Source organism: Balearica regulorum, chromosome 14 (assembly GCF_011004875.1).
Source record: "Balearica regulorum gibbericeps isolate bBalReg1 chromosome 14, bBalReg1.pri, whole genome shotgun sequence".
NCBI classification, from domain to species: domain Eukaryota; kingdom Metazoa; phylum Chordata; class Aves; order Gruiformes; family Gruidae; genus Balearica; species Balearica regulorum.
The window spans coordinates 3,430,042-3,448,464 of NC_046197.1; the positions used below are offsets into that span (position 1 = coordinate 3,430,042).

The 18,423-nt window shown below is 42.4% G+C and overlaps 1 protein-coding gene across 3 annotated transcripts in view; it reads right to left on the reverse strand.

Moving 5' to 3' along the window:
• Window positions 1-367: 367 nt before the first annotated feature.
• The window catches only part of RANBP17 (RAN binding protein 17), a 159,023-nt gene continuing 140,967 nt past the window's right edge, over window positions 368-18,423 (reverse strand). For all 3 annotated transcript variants that reach the window (XM_075766417.1, XM_075766415.1, XM_075766414.1), the window contains 3 exons: window positions 7,854-7,952; window positions 3,910-4,037; window positions 368-894 (listed from right to left, as the gene is read on the reverse strand). In XM_075766417.1, the coding sequence (XP_075622532.1) occupies window positions 798-894; window positions 3,910-4,037; window positions 7,854-7,952 (324 nt within the window). In that variant the 3' untranslated portion in view covers window positions 368-797. The remainder of the gene's footprint in view (window positions 895-3,909; window positions 4,038-7,853; window positions 7,953-18,423) is intronic.

Below are 18,423 nucleotides of genomic sequence, written 5' to 3' on the forward strand. Positions count from 1 at the left end.
TATGGGCCATAAGTCTTTGTAACTATCTGCTTGCTTTTTTGTAGTGGTGGATAGATTGTATTCTTTTTAAGCAGTGTTTTAACAACTTTATTTTTTTCTCTGTTTTTTTTTTTCAATTTCCAAAGACCTGGAAAATGTGTACTTGTGAAATTAAAATATTATCAGTGCTTCATTAAGGCTTGCTCCATCATCTCGTATTTTGTATGTGCAACATTCTCCATTTTCTCGCTATACTTAGGGCCCAAAATGCTCATTTTCAGTCTTCTACTTTGTTGTCCACTTTGTCATTAACCGACAGTGCTGAAAAGAAATATATGACATTTTGTAGAAAAATAGTAATTTTATTATTTCAAAAAGATGTCACATAACAGTTGTACTGGCTTTCATCTCATTTTCAAACAAATAGGACCTCAGAGTGAGCTTGGGGTTTTGAACTGATGAGATATTATTTATTGTTTTGTGTAGGACTGAGAAACATTAGCTGATACGAGTTTAAAAGGAATGCATATTTATTTTGTTCTTTGGTTAAGTACTGTTTCTACACCGTTTTGTAAAGATAAAATAACAGGATAATAAATTTTGATAAGAAAGGCTGAAAACGTTCTTCAAACTAAGGCTGATTTCCCATTGTTCTCGCTATTATAAATCCTTACAATTTAGGCCAGAGATATAAAAAGGCAGAAGATATCTTAAAAAAATAGTTTTCACAAGGGTCAAAAATCTGTCTAACAATATAAGAGGGTCCCAAAACGTTCCGAGTTGGTTTCGTAGTCAGTGCTCTGTTTCCAAAGTCATTGTCAACTCATCATATCTAAACTGCCGGGATCTGAGGCCCCTTCGCTGCGCAGAGCTTCAGCCACGTCTCTCCGAAAGACCGACATATTCTGAGTGAACCTGGGAAAAAGGAAAACCAGATGTTTGGTTGAAGGAGACCTGATACCGAGAGATGCGTTTCAAGAGTCGGTAAAAAGAATAACTATAACGTCAATTTTAAACTGGAAGAAAAAACAGAGGAAAATTCGTAACGACATCGCTAGGTGCCCTCGAAAACCAGGCCTGTCAAATAACAACGAGCGCATAAACATGTACGGGCAGCATTATAAACTCAGGCTACCGACAGCGTGGAACATTTTAAAAGTCAGCCGGGCAATGAACGCAACGAGAAACCTTTCCATCTCGTGTGACTCCAAACACGTCCCCTCTCCCAAAGCTCCGGCAAAGGGCTCTCTGGGACGCGTGCAGATGGCCGCCGCGGCCAGGCTCGCCCAGAGCCACCTTCCTCCCTCAGGGCCGGTGTCAGAGTTCAGCCTGTCTCTCAGCGAAACGCGGTACCGTCGCCCATCTGGCACGGAATGAATCCACACAAATATTCCCCAACAGTTCTCTGCTGGCAGGTGTAGGACGTCAAGTCCGTCCGGTGGCATCACACCTGAGACTGAACGACAACTCTGACTCAGCTTCTGTGACAGCCCAAAGCTGATCTACTCCCCTGGTCTATCCTTACCCGGAACAAAGAGTTTAATTGCCATTTATCACATCTCATGAATGTATTAAAAAAACCCCCAGCCAAACCCCAAAATGATTTTGAATGTCAGAAACATATACTGCACCCTGCATTTTCAAATTTCTTTTGTTTGTTGCCTCAACGCTCTTCGCTTTGATTGCGTCCAACTTCACAGGCTCACTATAGCAAAGCTAATAAAGTTTCCCGAAGAACGGCTCCTTAGGGCTCCTTCCTGCAAAGGACTGTGCGGACAGGTGCGTGCAAAACTGACGGGAGCTCAGCAAAGGTCTCTTTGCAGGACCAGGGGTAATAATCCTTCCTGCCTGCCTCCGCTGTACGGCACTTTACGGGTACGTCTAGCAGCAGTGTGGTAAACTGGGGCTCGCTGCGTGTGGAAATACAGGATGCAGTTAGGAGTTTATTCTTTATTCTATTCATATTTTTAAGTTTGTGCTTATTTCCTTACTAATGGAAATTGATTTCTGCTCAATTTTAAACAATCGCAGTTAAAAGAAGCCTCCTGTTCCACAGAATAAATCTGAGAAGGGTTACAAATCAAGAGCTGAAAACAGAAAAGCCATCGTACTAACTCACGCTGCTTGTTGGGGAAGTGATGGCTTAAAAGTCTTCCCAAGTTAGACAGGCGGATGCTACTGAGACAGACGAGCTGCTCGTTCGACCGAATTATCTCTATCCTCTCACACCTGCACCCATCCCTCCCCGCCTGCACTTCCACAACAGCTCTCCGACAGCTTCCACCACCACTGCCTACCTGAGAGTACTCCACAGCGTTTCCGGATGAAAATCCCATTTAAATCCACGGATATTTAAATCTAGCATTTGCCAAATCTACTGTTTGCTGGCAGCCCAAGCGATGGAAGCCTCCGTCGTGCCCTGAACGGGGTGAGCGCAGCCGGCGGAGAGCTGGATTCCCCACGCTGCCCAGCTACCGTCCCTCCTGCCCGGGCTGGATCACCCAGCCGTCCCCTTTCTGTCCTTCAGGTCTGGATTTCCCAAAATAAGGCAGCTCAGAGAAAACGCGCAGCAGAACATGTTTTTCTCAGAAAACTGTTATCTGAAGGACTTCTTGTCTTTAAGAAATATAAATAGATATGGAACTAAGAAACTATCTAGTTATAAGAACGAGTTTTACTCAGTTTTTCATTTTCTCCTTTTTTTTTAAATCCTGAAGGACTGTTGAGTCAAATGAATCCCCTCGGCATTTACACCTCCACGGTCAGACTACATAACTACATCCTACAGCCCGTCACTGTCAGCTCAGTTTTTCTTTGTTTTAACAGGCATTCTGCTCCTCCTCGGTGGCTCTCAGCCTTTTCCCAAGGTTTTCTGCCGATTCATGATACAAGTTACGCAGAAAGTCTGATTGATTGATTCATCAGTGCCATGGATGTGATCTCCGTGCTCCTCCAGGTTTGCTTCCAATTCCCCTGTCTCTGGCTATCACCCACAGCCAGGCGATAAGGAACTTACACCTTTCGTACCAGAATTTAATAGGAAAATTACACAAAATTGTGGAGACCATATTTAAACACAAAACTATGTGAGAATTAAACAAGTTCAACACAATTTTCATACCAACAAACGGAGAAGTAGTCAGAGAAATAAAATCACCAAATCGTTTTAGCCATCGCTTCTCTCCAAGCCCCTTTCCAGCTTGTTTCAAGCTTTCCAGGAAGTTTCAGAGTCTGGACTTGGACTGTGTCTCTGTATTTTCAAGGTTTGCTTTGGTTGAATAATGCACGTGGAAGAGAAAACGCAGCTAGCTAGTAACAAAACGTTAGTGTGAAGAGTAAATGCAGACAAACTCGCCATTTCTCTTGCGAAGGCTTCTATTCTATTTTTCCACTGAGGGCAAGATTGCATGAATTTGTGATTCACGTTAAAAAAAAAAATACATCCTTGCCTTGTTTATCTACAACGTGTGAGTGGCCCCACTGGATCCCTTCGCATTCTGGCATTTCAGAAGCAGTTGCGTGACCTCCCCATCAGCAAGAACAAGCTCTGTCAGAGCAACGGCACCGCTGGAGGCTGAAGCAAGTGCTTTATCAGAGAGGTTTAAGGGGGGGAAAAAGGAAGCTCCGAGGCTCACCTGCTGAAATGAGGCAGTTCTTCCCAAATGAAAAAGCAGCATCTGCAGCCTGGCAAACTTTGACTTTGGGATTAAATCAGGAAATACGTTTCTGACCAAGAAAACACGTAATTATCAGAGGTTCAGGCTCTAACTGTTAAGTCTAGGGATGAATTCCTGGACAGGACACTATCTTCCTCTCCAAAGGAACTGCAGTTTAAGCCTACCTGCAATACTTCCAATGTTGTATTTTTTTCCAGCTAAAGTTTCCATTTGTCTTTTATTCTTTCAGTTTACTTATGTCTTACGAACTTACCTGTCTCTGTTCTTTACCAAAAGGTTTTGCTCGACTCCTTCCATAAGATTCCTGAAGCACTGGTCAAGGACTTCACGCTTGTTGTCCGGCTGGCTGGTTATCAAGGTTGCCCTTAGTTCACCGAAGTACTAGAACAGCAAAAGCAGAGAATATTAAAAATGAGGTTTGGAAATTTAAACCCAGAGTTACCTACGCCTGGAGCACTCTTGAGCAAGTGATTCGCGCAGTGCCCTCTGGGAGAGGAGTCTGCCAAACGGCACGCGGAGCTCTATCTGAATCGGGGGTCAGCTGCTGCCTTCCCCATCTGCACCAGTTGTGCATCATGACTGAAGTTCAGTGGTACTGGGTGACGTGCCACTTCACCAGTGGGTGTTGGCCACCTAACTAGTTCCAGTACAGAAAGCCACCTAAGAGCGGTGGCAGAAACATCCCTGACTACTTTTCAAGTCTTTTCAGAATGGTGCACATTTGTGCACTTTGCAGTGGGCTCTAACGACTTCAGTGCTGTGACGAGACACTCACCTTCGTTTCTTTAGAAGCTAAGTAACCTACATGATTTATTACTATTCCCATTATATTCTGGCGGATCTACAGACTAGTCAAAAAAGAACTTTTTATCACCTTAGGGAAATTTTGGTTTAGTTCAGTTTAGAACAGGAGGGGACCTCTAGTGTCATCCACTACCCTACTCCTACAGCCAAGCAAGTCATATAATCCTGTTTAGTCTTTATTATATTGGCTGTGTCAGTCAAAGTCTTATGGCCTTGGGCGTATGCACATCCATGGTGTAAGCACTGATACAGACAGTTATTCAGAGGAGAATGAACCGTTCTGATAAACCTGTGCCCAAGTACCTGGCAAAGTTTCTGAGCAGTCTGTTATTGCAGTCAAGAGGAATATTGGCGGCATTCCCCAAATTTGACGTGTACAACAAGATAACTTGTTAAAGCTAAGCTGAAAACCAGTTTTTAGTATGCAAAATCTAGTGGACTTTTGAAGTTAATGTAACTTGTAGGGTGTCATGCAGAGTGTCAGAAGGCAGAAAAGTCCAGGATTTTCTTTGCCAGATGTTTTTTAAAACCTTTAACAGGTTTAAATCTTAAACAAATCTCAAATTCAACACACATCTTTTCCATCAAAATTACAGCTCTCTTGTATATGGGATAACAAAAATAAAATGGAGTAAAACTGTAACACTAACTCTAAGCACTGACAACTTAACAGGATTATAGGAAGCGTTTGCTTTGATGTCTGCTGGGTAAATCACTTGCCCTCAATCCAGCTCCCCTCGAACCTCTGCTGACCACTGCAGCAGTACTGATAGTGGAGGCAGCAGCTGATCAAATAGCTGGGTCCTAAACCACTTAGGAACTCAAAACTGAGAATCACTTGGGAGGTGCTGTAAAGGATGAACTACCCGCCTGCCCCAAACACCTTCCCAGAAGCCCCGTCTCAAAGTGACAAACGTAGAGCTCAATGGAGAGAAGGCCACAACCCCGAGATCTTGTCCAGCATCCACAAGTTGTTTTTAGAAAAGAGGCATGCCAAGAACAACTTCAGTCAACCCTGTAATGGAAAGTATTAACAGCACCCTCAAGTAACAGGAAGGACTAACATCTCTGCCTGTCATTAATGAGTAGGGCATCCCATGGCATCACCGCTTCAACGCTACGGGGCTGTTCCGCGCCCTGACGTTTCTAAGGCTTCTCTGTAATAACTCCACTTTTGCCTGTACACTCGAATGTCTGTGTTCTTCGGCTGAAGGACAACGGCGAGGAGGAGACACAGTCGCTGCATTGTCAGGATGCAGAGGGCTTTTCCTGCCAACCTCTCGCCCTGAAGATTTAAACTTGCTGCTGCACTTCAATATGGAAACAATGTCAGGAGCTGCGCGCATTCATCCCGTTTCATGTTGTCTCCAAAGATTTAGCGGTTTTTTTAGGGTGGACTCTGAGTATGATTCCCATTTTGGCACAATTACCCCTATGGATGCAAGCATGTGTAAATCCCAATTTTTCGGAGTCCCAAAGTAAACCTGATGCCTTCCCTTTGAGATGAGTTATGGGCAAAGAAGATCTCATTAAAACAAAAGAAGAGGAGAAGCAGCAGTAAAACATGGGAAATGTGTGCTTGCTATCTCAGGAACTGTAGAGACAGAGGCCCTACCTGAAATAAAGGAACTCATTTCCTTTATAATATAATAAATAAACCAGCAGTGCACTGAAATGAGCCAAGAAAAGATGACTTTCACAGCCACATATAAGTACCTGTCCCACTTTTTCTGAACACGAAGTAAATAACCTTGATGCAAAAGGGACAATACAAATATTGTAAATTCTATTTCCCATTCTCCACCCTTCCAAAAGAAATATAAGACTTGTTCGTAAGTAAAGGTGCTTGTACATATCCATGTCTGCTAAGCAAAACACATAATCATTAGAACTAGTCTAATTTCGGCAAAAAGAACATTCTGCCAGTCACAAATTTATTCCTTATGATTTACAGCTCCACAGTTTTATCTTCAAGTGAAATATTTAATTTCTTCTTATACTGAAGCATCAAAAGCACATAATTAATATGTAGTCAGGCTAATACTTAAACGCTATAAATCAGAAGCATTATATAAACAAAAGTGTCGTCTTGAACAAGATTGGGAATGCACAAAACTACTTATTTCCCACTTTTATAATGATGCAGTGACTCAGAGCAGATAGAAAATGATTAGTTTTCCTTCCAAAGTAGGAAATATTGCTTCCATCTGTAAAGTATAATATTGTGATGTCATAAAGTTTTCCTAAACACTGAATTTGCCCTTATTCCCTCTCAATCATTTTAAAAGAACTGCTCTCTCTTATAGAGCTTGGATTTAAATCACAATAACACACCAAGAAGATGAATGACAGTGCTATTGGATATGGCTAAAATTGGATCCTTCAGCACAGGTGAATGATGAGACAGCGCTTCTCTTCTTGATATATTTTCTTCTTCTATTAGTTTCCCTCCATAGCTGGGATTTCAGTTTGAATTTTAATGTATGCGGTTGCTGCTAATCTTAGTGTCTTATTTTTTTGCAGCACCCTCTTATTGTATAGACAATTCATTCTCCAAAGCAGTAATACACTGAGGCTTGTGAGTGCCCAAGAGATAAAGCAATTCAGAATAAAGTTAGAGCTAGCTCAGAAGTGTGGCGAATACAACAGGTCACTATCTTCAGAAACAATGCCTCGCCATACAAAAAATGCACCCATTTAGATCAGCTTGCATTCATTTACTCAGATGGTTTCCATTTCAGACAATATTGTCTCTATTAAGTCACCAGGGAAACATGATGGGTATATCCAAATTCATAGTTTCAGATTTTATTGAAAGGGCAAATTGCAGAGTATTTCCTGGTTTACAGAACCTGCCACAGATGCACACAATCCAAATTGCAATCAATGCGAGTGCTTAAGTGTAAGCGCTCAGATAATACTCCCCAAAGCTAGCTGTTCCTGTGAAACCTTTCAGAAAAAGAAATTGGTTAACTATTTTTCTAGGAAGCATTTTTTCTGATGTGATTTCCCCAGCATTCTTGTTTCGTATTTCTATCTAAAAGCCAGATGAACTTGCATAACTTCTATTCCTGCTTAATTCTGGAAAAGCAAAGACATACAATTTATTAAAAAAAGAGCTTAATTCTATACTTGTATTATCTAAGTTTGGGTATAAAAGCTGAGGTAAAGCTTTGAGAGGGCTCTTCATCAAAAGGAAGTCACTCAGCCTCTGTGAACTAATCTGTAAAATATCTTCACAGTACGAGCTGAACCGTTGTCTCTACTCCTACTGTGAGCAGAAGGAACAAGGTCCCAAGGGAAGAGATGGAGATCTGCAAGGGCAACAGGCCGGTTGAAATAATTACTTCAACTCCTTGGGCACATGAAGAGTGGAATGTCTTAAATACTCACTTTCTCATTGAGAAGTATAAGTCCGAGTAGCGGTCTTGACACAGACCATTGGTTTCTGCAGTCTTCAAAAATGATGGTGTTCATTAGGATTGACATCATCTGAAAGAAAAGTCAGGCAGTTTAGATGAGTATGGATATTGTTGTTGTACCATGTGATGTGGTGAGACGGAAAACTGAATGAAACCTTTACTAACCATGCCCAAATCACTGAAATTTCACGTATGAGCATGGTATTACAGAAGTCATTCTTCAAAATAAACGCTTCCATAACCAAAACTACCAGGTGAAGGAAGTTAAAAGAAAATGAATGTCAAAGCTGGACTCCAAAGAAAAAGAAGTCAAAGCAAATATGAATTGAGGTTTAGAGTCGTGTTAATTTAAGGTACAGACTTTGACTTTACTACAGGGATCTGCCCCGTTGTCACACTGCTTCTAGGACACTAATACACGTGTGACGAGTAATCTGTATTAGTTTCAGATTAATCCCTAGCTGCTCTTCAAGAGTCTCATTTTCTCACATCCACCTTTCTTCGTGTGTGACACTGCAAGGTATCTGAAGGGAACACTCCCTACTTCGATGAAGGCAATCCTGATTACAGCAAGAAGTCTACAAATCTATGCCATTTCCATCACAGTCGCAAACCCAGCCTCTGATTTTAGACATTTTACTTTACTTCTGTGACTTTACGGAGCTCTACAGCAGGGACAAAGCCACTTCATCAACTTTATAAAGGACCAAGATCTATCAACTCATGTAATTAAGTTCTATTGGCAGCCAAACAGAAGCCACATAATTTGCTTTGCTCGTTGGCTGCCATGTAACCACAGCCTTCAGCTAATGCCACGTGGAGTATTCTCCCTTGGAGGCCTCTTCTGGTCTTGCTGTGCTTCTACACCTCTGGTGTGTCTTGCTAGGAAGAGTAGGACTTATTTTAGGGATCGGCACAATTTTTGTAAAAAGAAATTACAAAATAACTATAGAATCCGTTTAAAGATAAAATGCTCTAAGATATCCTTGAGATAGGTTACTCTGAAACGCCAAAGGCCACAACACATACGAACCTAAAAACATTACTCAGAGATTAAACAGAGTGAAAATTTGTAAAATGTCACCAGTAAATAGTTTGACTCAGATTTATAAAATATCTACACCCTAAAACCAAACATAGAGGAAGTAGAAAATCATTAAATCCTTTCTTCTAGGCCAATGAGTAGCTGTGCGCAGGGTCTCCAGAGAGCTGCCACACTGCAAACTAGCCTGTAATAACTGACCAAGGCGAAGTCAAACAGCATGTTTCACTAAATGAAAAAGATGAATCCTAGCACTACAAATCACCTGGAACGGAGTTATCCACAAATTATTTGAACTTTCCAGTTAGGAACATGCGGTCTGGCGTGAGAAAGGCCAATTCTTCACCTGACTTCATAGTTTATATATCAGGCAAAGGATTTTTCATGACTCATAGCACAAACCCAGTTCTATACTGCTTTGGAACTAATGCAAGTAATTCAAAACCTCTGCACAAGCACTAATAGGGGCTTGTTTTCCACACACGAACAATGACGACGTCTTATAATTCATTCATCCCCAGGTTTTCATCTCCGTAGCTCGCAACAAAGCCAACTGCTAGGACAGTAGCATTTTTTTAAGTAATTAAACAAACTCGCTCAAGCTGTGATTTAGTCAGAGCCCCACTACTGACATACCCATATTTCTTAGAAAAAGTGCTATGCATGTAGAAGACTTTCAATGTGATGTTTAATCTAAAAAGGGCGTGCTTGGAGACCAGGTCACAACCAACACGGAGGGAGAAGCGCCACCTCTTCAAACTCCAGCTTTCTCAAGCAAGTCCTGAGGATGCCTTGAAGGTCTGTAGCCCAGAATTGCTACGAAATTGCAAAGAAACTGCAAAGCAAAGATTTTCGTAAAGTTTCTGGCCTGAGTATGGAAGAAGACTAAAATGTCCAAAGTTCACCAGGGAAACACTTAGTCGTGTCTGTGCGTAAGTAGTACAGACGTTACTGAACTAAGCAAGGCATATGATGAATGTTACAATCCATAAACCCAAAGTCAACACAAAGCAATCTACATAACAGCAACTATTAATTGTATGTTTAGATATTGGCCAACCAGGACATGAAACCGTGAAAGCCTCCCTCCCGCTTCCAAGCTTTTCCTCTGACAAGATCCTACTGTCAAACATTTTTAATTCCACTTCTGACTCTAAGGATTAATGAGACAGAACCCTTTTAGAAATCATTACCTGCACAGGGAACCACACTGCATTCAGGACTTAGCTAGGGCTCGTACCCAGACACGCGTATGTATGTTTTCTTCATGGGTCAACCCATTCCTTTCAATTAAACTAGACGGTTACACCACCGCCAAGCACTAATGCTTTCACACAAAGTTGTCGGTTTAAAGGAACTGCTGGGACTCTGGTACCGCTGCACTAATATGAACAAGGTTGTAACATCTGCCCCGGGCTCTCGGGAACAGTGATTAATGCCTCTCATGAAGTTATGTAAGTTTATTACCTGCAGAGGTGGACAATTTGGAATCCTATCATATTGTCTGTGCAGATGTCTTAGACATCCCACTCCTTGCAAAGATTAAAAAAAAAAAAAAAAGCATCAAAGTGTACGGCTTGGCATGAAGAGTTGCATGCATAAAATTGGGGCGCACCTATCATATCAAGACCTCTGTCGGAGGTTGTCAGGAGTGCATTACGGCACAGGCAGAAGACAATCAGCAATTATGAGCCTAATTCCACCAAGATGAAGGGCACCAAAATCCATGATAACAACCTTAAACTTCCTTTTCCTGTTTTCCATGTTTCTCTATCACAATTATAGCTGCTGCTTTGTTTTGCTGTGTAGCTTTGGTTCCCTGTGCTACTTCTGCATGAGCCTACAGCAAGCTGTTTACATTCCAGCTCCTTCGTTTTGCAGTGCTGCTGGCACACTCCAAGAGAGACGGCACCCGCAAACAAGTGCCAGGAGACCACCCCTGCCGGAAAGGACCTCTGTCGAAGGAGGGAGCCTGCACACATCCATCTGCAAGGCAACAGAGCTCGGCTTAGACGAGGCTCATGCTACTTTATAATGAAGCTTTGCCTGAGCAAACAGCACATTTACTGGTGACGTACCAGACTTTAACTCTTTGTTGGGCAGAGGTATCAGACTCTCATTTAATTTTGCCAATTCTCCCTCTCCCACCTCTCTATTTTCACATTATGTAGAACAGCTTCTTCCTACATTGACAAGTGACATCCTCAGCCTCCTCCTTCAGACCTCATGTGATCAGTGATTTGACTGCTGTGATCAGGAGAAACAGGTCAACCCATGCAGGAAAAAAATTCTAGATACTTGACACACAGCTCTCTATATATTTATGTCCATTTTTGTTGCTCCCCTGAGTTTTTCAGGTCATGAAGGAACCGAAACTCTTTAAGCTTCTGAAGAAGGCTCTGAAATTATGTGTTGCTTTCTTCATTTTTCATTTACTGACACATTTACATATATTTGTATTTATGATGGCAACATGTACAGGAACGATAAATGCAGTTTTCTAAAGACGAGGTCTTGCCCAATGACATCTACAAACGAGGAGATGAACGCAGTTACGTGGCCAGCATCGCTGCCCCAGAGCGGCCCAGCTCGCTCCCAGGCCGTCAGCTGGACCCAGGCACAGGAGCGGGCGCCCAGCAGACAGCAGCAACAGCACTGTCTGCATTTTTATTTCGCTACTTTGGAGAACTGCAGAGCATTTGCCACATGTTAGTTAGCTTCAAAGCTACATCAGCATTACCATCACATTTTACAGAGGGGCTGATTGAGGAACAAAGGCTGTATGCAAAGCCACAGTGATGCAGACAGAGCCTGGGGCACCCCCTCGACTTCCTCAGCGCCTTCCAGCCATCACCCAATGTTGGTCACGCTGCTGCTAGAGACCTGCAAGTCCCTCTTACCGGGCAGCAGAAGCAGCTGGCGGGGTTCAGGCAGATGTGCATGTATTCAGCGTGCAGGTGTCGGAGGGAAACTCATGCTACGGTACACCCTCCTTGCTCCACCTTTGCCAAAAGTCTCATCATTTAATTGGAGATCATGAAGCAACTCAATGGCAAAATAAAGCACAGAGCACAGAAGCAGAACTGATCAAACATATGGATTTTTGGTTTTCTAGATAGAAAATACCCTGTTGGTAGAAACGGAAACATTTTCTTTCAGGAAAGTGACTTTGCAGATCCTGCCGCAGACCCTCTGCAGCGCAGTGGCTGTCCAGAGCCGGGACAGCTGCCTGCGGCGTTGGGCAGGCTCAAGTCCTCACGCTGACTCAGGCACAAGACAAGGTCTCAAGGTGGGGAGACAGACATCAGAAAGGAAGAGGGTGGGGGAACAGATAATCTATTTTCTACTTCAAAACAGCAACCTTGCCTCTGTTCTCTTACCTTAAACACAGGGCATCACTTTATCTGGTTCAATAAAGTTTCTCCTGATACATTTGTTCTTTACAAAAGGAACTATTGACAGGCAAGAATAAAGAACTGTTCTTCCAATAAATTAATTCTTCAGATCCTCTCTTCCTTAAGAGCCTCTTTCTTTCTTGGGTGGAAGAAGAAAATGTTGGTCAAGATAACCCTCATAATGAAAACTTTTTTAACTGGGGCTGGAAAAGAAGCTGTCTTTCCATTATAAAGGCTTTTATTGCTCCTCCATATTATCAATAGAGAGCACTGGCATCATAGCAGGTCCTGGAACTTATTTCTCTCTCCCATATGTCGAGATGAATATTTTATTTTCATGTTTTAACATAAAGAACATTACGTCAACACCAGAGACAGCAGTTACGTATTCATTGACAAAAGATTTAGAATTGCCTAAGAACATATGCAGCTTTTAACCAACCACTTAGCTGGTAAGAACACTCGTTTTTTCCCATGCAGATCTGAAAAAGATTCAGATTTCCATTGTTTAGCATACAAAACTTAGTAGGTTTTTATAGCTCTAGCTTCAGACAGTTCACTCTTAATTTAGGAGCTGTGATTACTAATTTAAACATCCTTCGGAGTTCTCAGTTCTTTCATCATCAATTCTTCCTATATCAATAAATGGATCATCATTTACTAATAATATTAGGAAGATTTAAATGCTCCAAGATTATGAAATATCTTAAATTTTAATCTGTTGTTTTAAAATATTTATTTTACTAGAAAGCCTAACTTTCAGAGTGATATTTTCCATGTTCAAAGCTAAAACTTCCAGATGAAATAAGAAAACTAAAGGCTTTATTTATTATGAAAGTGAGAACCAGCCCATTCCTCCTGAACTAAAAATATTTAACTGTCAGAAACAGCAAATCAGTTGAGATTTGCAATATATAAGAGTTTAAGAATCACGTGTCCTGTCCCGCTGCATTAGGAAATGACATAAGACCAACGAAGAGCTTTAAAGAAGTTGTTCCGGAGCAGCAGAAGCACGGCAGGCTCGTGCTGCGGCCGACAGGGGCAGCCTCGACCTCCGGCTCCGAATAATGGGCCTGAGTTACGTTACAGCAGCTTTCCTTCTGGACACCCTCTTACCTCGCTCCGTCTTGTTGCTAATTTTCATTGCATATATAGGAAGAGGGGAGGAGATGTGGAAGGAGGGAAGGAGAGAAAGAAGAGGACATCAGGCAAATCACAGGGCCATGAAATCAGGCTAAGGCAACCACAGAGCTCTTTTCAACAGCCCTTCTGCTCCAGCCTTCTCAGCTACCCTCAGACCAAGCTTTTCCTCCAGCCTATATAGGCTAGATTTCTCCAGATTTCCGTTCACAGAATATAGCGGTTCACCCTATTTATACAGACTTCCAATATATATTTGTGCAAAGAAGCTGTGGATGCCCCATGCCTGGAAGTGTTTAAGACCAGGTTGGATGGGGCTTTGGGCAACCTGGGCTAGTGGAGGGTGTCCCTGCTCATGGCAGGGGGTGGGACTAGATGGGCTTTGAGGTCCCTTCCAACCCCAAACCAGTCGGGGATTCTATGATTTTTTTTTTTTTAATATATCTCTCTCTCTGTAAATAAACATTAATAACTAAAATTTCATGATTCAACAGCTGAAGCGTGAAGAAGCTGCAGCAATTACCAAGACTTAATAAAATTGTGAGACTCCCCAATCTTGTATGCCAAGTTGGAATAGTTCAATTGGGTCTGGCCTTTTTGTTTCCTTTTATGAAAAAATTAAGGCATAAATGGCTGAAAAAACCCCAATCCAGATGCTGGGACAAAGCATCTGGGTGACACACTGCATACCATGAACTAGGATATGCCCGCATACGATTTAAGTGTCCGTATCTTTGACAGGATACTCCTATCAGTTATATGCTATGTCCTGCCAGGAAAGTCTCTTCTCCCAGTGTTCAGAAGGGATGGAAAAGCTGGCTGTAGATGTGAAAAAGGAACCGTTACGGGGAGCGTGGAGCTTGGCATTTCCCTGGATAGGTCTTTAGAACTGGCCAAAGGGCCAGGAGCATGGGAGACTTCACTTGAAGTAGGTCCAAATCATGAGCTGGCAGAAATAATAATAAAATAAGATTGTACTAACTTACGTCAAACCTGACTTTGTATCTGAAAGAGAAACACGAGCACAGACTCCAAAGGATACATTTTGGATGATATCTTAACGCTAATGACAAGCACCTGCAACGTGCCCATTGAATTTACTACACCAGATCCATCGCAGTTTCTATTTTTTTACTGTTAAAATAAACTTTCATATGTTAACAGCACAATAACACAGACCAGTAGTGCAAAGCGGACTTTTCAAAGCTAGGCTTTACTTTCATCATCTACCTTGAGCCAGTGAACTGCCTTTCAGGCAGTCGACAGGATGACAAAGCAGATGTTGGTGCTACGCTAGTGAGTCACTGCAACACAGCTGGAACACGGGCAGGAGCCACATCCTGCTCACGAGCTGTTCGGTTCGCAGCGAAAGATTTTGCCCTATACTAGCATGTTTTCAACCAGTAATTTTAGTATCTCCCCTCTAATTTGAGGGCATATTCCAACACAACAGAACACCTTCTTTTCAAATTACAGTTGCATCTGAATTTTCACAGTGAAGGACTGTAATACTCGGGTCCAGCCTTGCCTGTCAGAACTGGGTCCATCTATCCTACGGGAGACCATGCTCCTGGGGGAGCAGGCACCCATCAGGGATGGAGAAGAGACGCCAGCTGGCTGCTATAGACTCACCTACAGCAAAGCAGTAAGTCTCACGAGATGGAGCAGTTTTGCCTAGTCTAAGGGTTGGCTCCATTAAGCTCTGGAAGCGGAACAGTTAACTGCAGCAACACTGGAGATGAATGAAATACCTCCTCCCTCTGCAGGGAGGAGGGGATATGTTTCATTAATTATTACCTTCCAGGGTGTGCTGACTTGCTTCTGTGCTGAATTTCATGTAAACCCTCTGTTGAATGTCACATACTCATACGCTGCCTGAAGTGCTAGATTTTGTATTTGGATATCTGGTGTAGCTGACAGATGTTTACAAACTCGTGTATCTGCACAGCTTCTTTTTGCTTATCCATCTGTGCTCCCTGATAGACAGCAAATTATTCCACCTCAGGCTGGAATAATTTAAGATTGTGACATCAACCCTTAATCTGCATTCTTGAGCTGGTAGCATTCAGAGATTTCCAGTTACAGATACTGGAGTGTCATTTTAAATTAACCTAAGCTGTTTGTTTTAGATTCAGCCATTTCCAAACAACCGGCCATAACTATACAGCGTTACAGCTGTTTTTAAAGATGACAGCACTATGAATAACTGGGACCTTTGGAACGCACAACCTGCCACACTTCGTAACACAAACTTCAGGCTGGTTTGGTGTAGGAGAAAGCTGAGCTCTTTCAAAACCTTATAAAAAATTAATACACATTTTCCTCTGCTTTTAGCAGTCTACGAAGAAGCAGCTAGGTTCAGGTCTTTGGAAACCCTGTTAGTTTTATCTCCAGAGAAGATCCTTAAGCATTTTTTCCGGTCCACATTGTGAGAGCCTCTCCCTTTCTTGCACCTCCAGCACTCTTATCTGAGAGGTGACACAGAATGAAGTCGGTGCCTACTACCAGCATCTCTGACCAAATGACTAGTTACAGATTATTTAATTCTCTTGGGAGAAGGGAACAGCAGCTTCACCTACACCAACGCCTTCCCGCAAAAGTCTATCTTCAGGAATGTTAATGGTCCTATGTCTAAATCTTTCAGTCTTCCCCTTAACTGACACTAGGACTTACAGCGTGCATCATCTTTAAATCCCTCAAATGTGAGCTGTCACCCTTCTCTTCTCCAGCTCCTGAGAAATTCATCGGTGCCTTCCTTTGCATCAAGTGCTGGGAGTTGATGCACAAAAGCATCTTGGGATTTTCATCGTCGCATCAGGATTTCAGCATAGGAATTGGGATCTTTGCCTGCTGGATCGGTAGTTTTCTGAAATCTCTATTACAGGAAGGCCTTCCAAAATGCCAGTCAAGTGGGGAGGGAAGACAAGGTCAGAAAATGCTACTCCTGGAAAAATAAAATCATTTAGTTTAAAATCAATTTGAGGCTAATCTCAAACTTAATCCACAGAAATGTTCCAGAAATGTAAAAAGCTGCATAACGGAGGGAAAGGCTGAGCATATGATCAGCTTTAAATCCTTTGTCCAAGGAACTTCAAGGTATCTCACCCTGAGCGTGTGTTTATCCCTGAATCTGAACTAGACTCACGCCGACACTGAGTGGAAGCGTGCTCAGTGCAACCCTCAGGGACGCAAGCCCCACACGCCAAGGAGCAGTCCTTAAGCTGGGCTTAAACTTGCACTCACCGTCAAGTTCAGCCTAGCATCTATCACATAATCCACCTGGCCTTGCAGCAACACGAAGAGATCTGTAGATCTCTTCCAAGACCCTGATGCAGCTTGCCACGGGGCAGCGGGGCTTTGCAGGCAGCCTGAGCCTAAGGCTCAAACCCCGTGGACGTCTGCCAGCAGCAGACCCAGAGGCACCCCCCCCGCCCCGGCAACAGTAACCAGTACCACAGAGAAAATTAGAACCAGGGTAATTACTTTACTCATATTTACCTTAGTTTAGCACCGATACAGAGATAATCAGCAGGGTCAGGGAGGCAGGCTGGGCTTTTAAACCAGACCTTGAAGGAAATCAAGAGTATAACAAACCCAGAAGCTTGGCTCTAACCGCTGTTCAAGGACCTTGCGTAAAGCAAAGTGACCTACTCTGCTCTGCTGGAGCAGAGCGGTGTACTAGCACAGAACCTAAAAAGCCCAATCCAAGTATTAATTACCAATTGCCTAACAGATTTCAAGCCTCGTCTGTTTTCAAACTGTTCATAAATTGATTCTAATTTCTTCTGTGGAGCAATTAAAAGTATTTTTGTTATCCTGATGAGCTGAACTGTAACCAAAGCTATTGCAAATAAACATAAAAGACAGATGATAAAGATGGCAATAAGCATATTGCTACTGTGTCCTGAATAGTCACCAACACTTCTCAGTGAATATCATCTTTCACAACAACAACAAAGGATAAGAGCACAAGGCTCTTTCATGCAGTCATCAAAACAAAATGCACTGAATATTATATTTCATACTAAATACATTACCCTGGCAGTTTGACACTCAACATTTCAATAGATATTGCGTCTCTCTAACATTCTCCCTGAATTTCTGCAGATGGACTTTTAAGTATCAATGGAAGATTACTTTACTTGTCACGCTAAAAAGATTTTAAAGAATGGTTGCACACACTTCATTTTTAATTTTTTTTTATTTCTTTTTTTTTTTTTTAAAGGGAAACAAATCATGAATTCAGAAACACGGTTATACTGAAAGGTCAAATCCCGTGTTGTGTACTAGTCCTTTGTGTGTAGTGCTCTTTCAAACAGCTAAACTGCCTCTTCTCTGATGTGCCCAGCAAAGCATTGGGAGGATTTGCTCAAGTTAAACGAAGCCAACCTAAACTATGCTAAGCCAAGCTGACATAAAAGAACAGGTTTGCCAAATCTCATCAATCTGTTGCGATGTTGGGATTTTTAAAAAATGAATTTTATTTTTAAACTGTGCAGGTTCCTGGAGGCACGTAAATACACAAGAATCTCAATTTTCAGTAAAAAACCCCACAACAAACACATAAGTAAACATCAGGGAAAAAACCCAACAAACTCAGTTTCTGGATCTCATGATTTCAGAAGACACCCCGAGCACACAAATATCTCTCAGGATCACAAAGACGACAGCAATTTATGAGCTTAGGAAAAGCCTGGATTTTTGGGGCACAACTCCACCAGAGTCCCAAAAATCGAAAATCTGCTGAGCTTAAGTGGGACACGTATTTTGTGTGTGACAGTCACTGGGAAGTTTTCGGCGACGAAAGAGCCCTTTTTACCTGACGCACACCTTTCCATTTGCTCAAAACAAGCACTGACCTGGTCAGAACACTGTGGCAATCGCCTCATCGGGCACCGGATCTCTGCGCAAGCATCATCTCATTTGCTATAAGCTTCGACGGGCCACTTATCATATCTAACGGC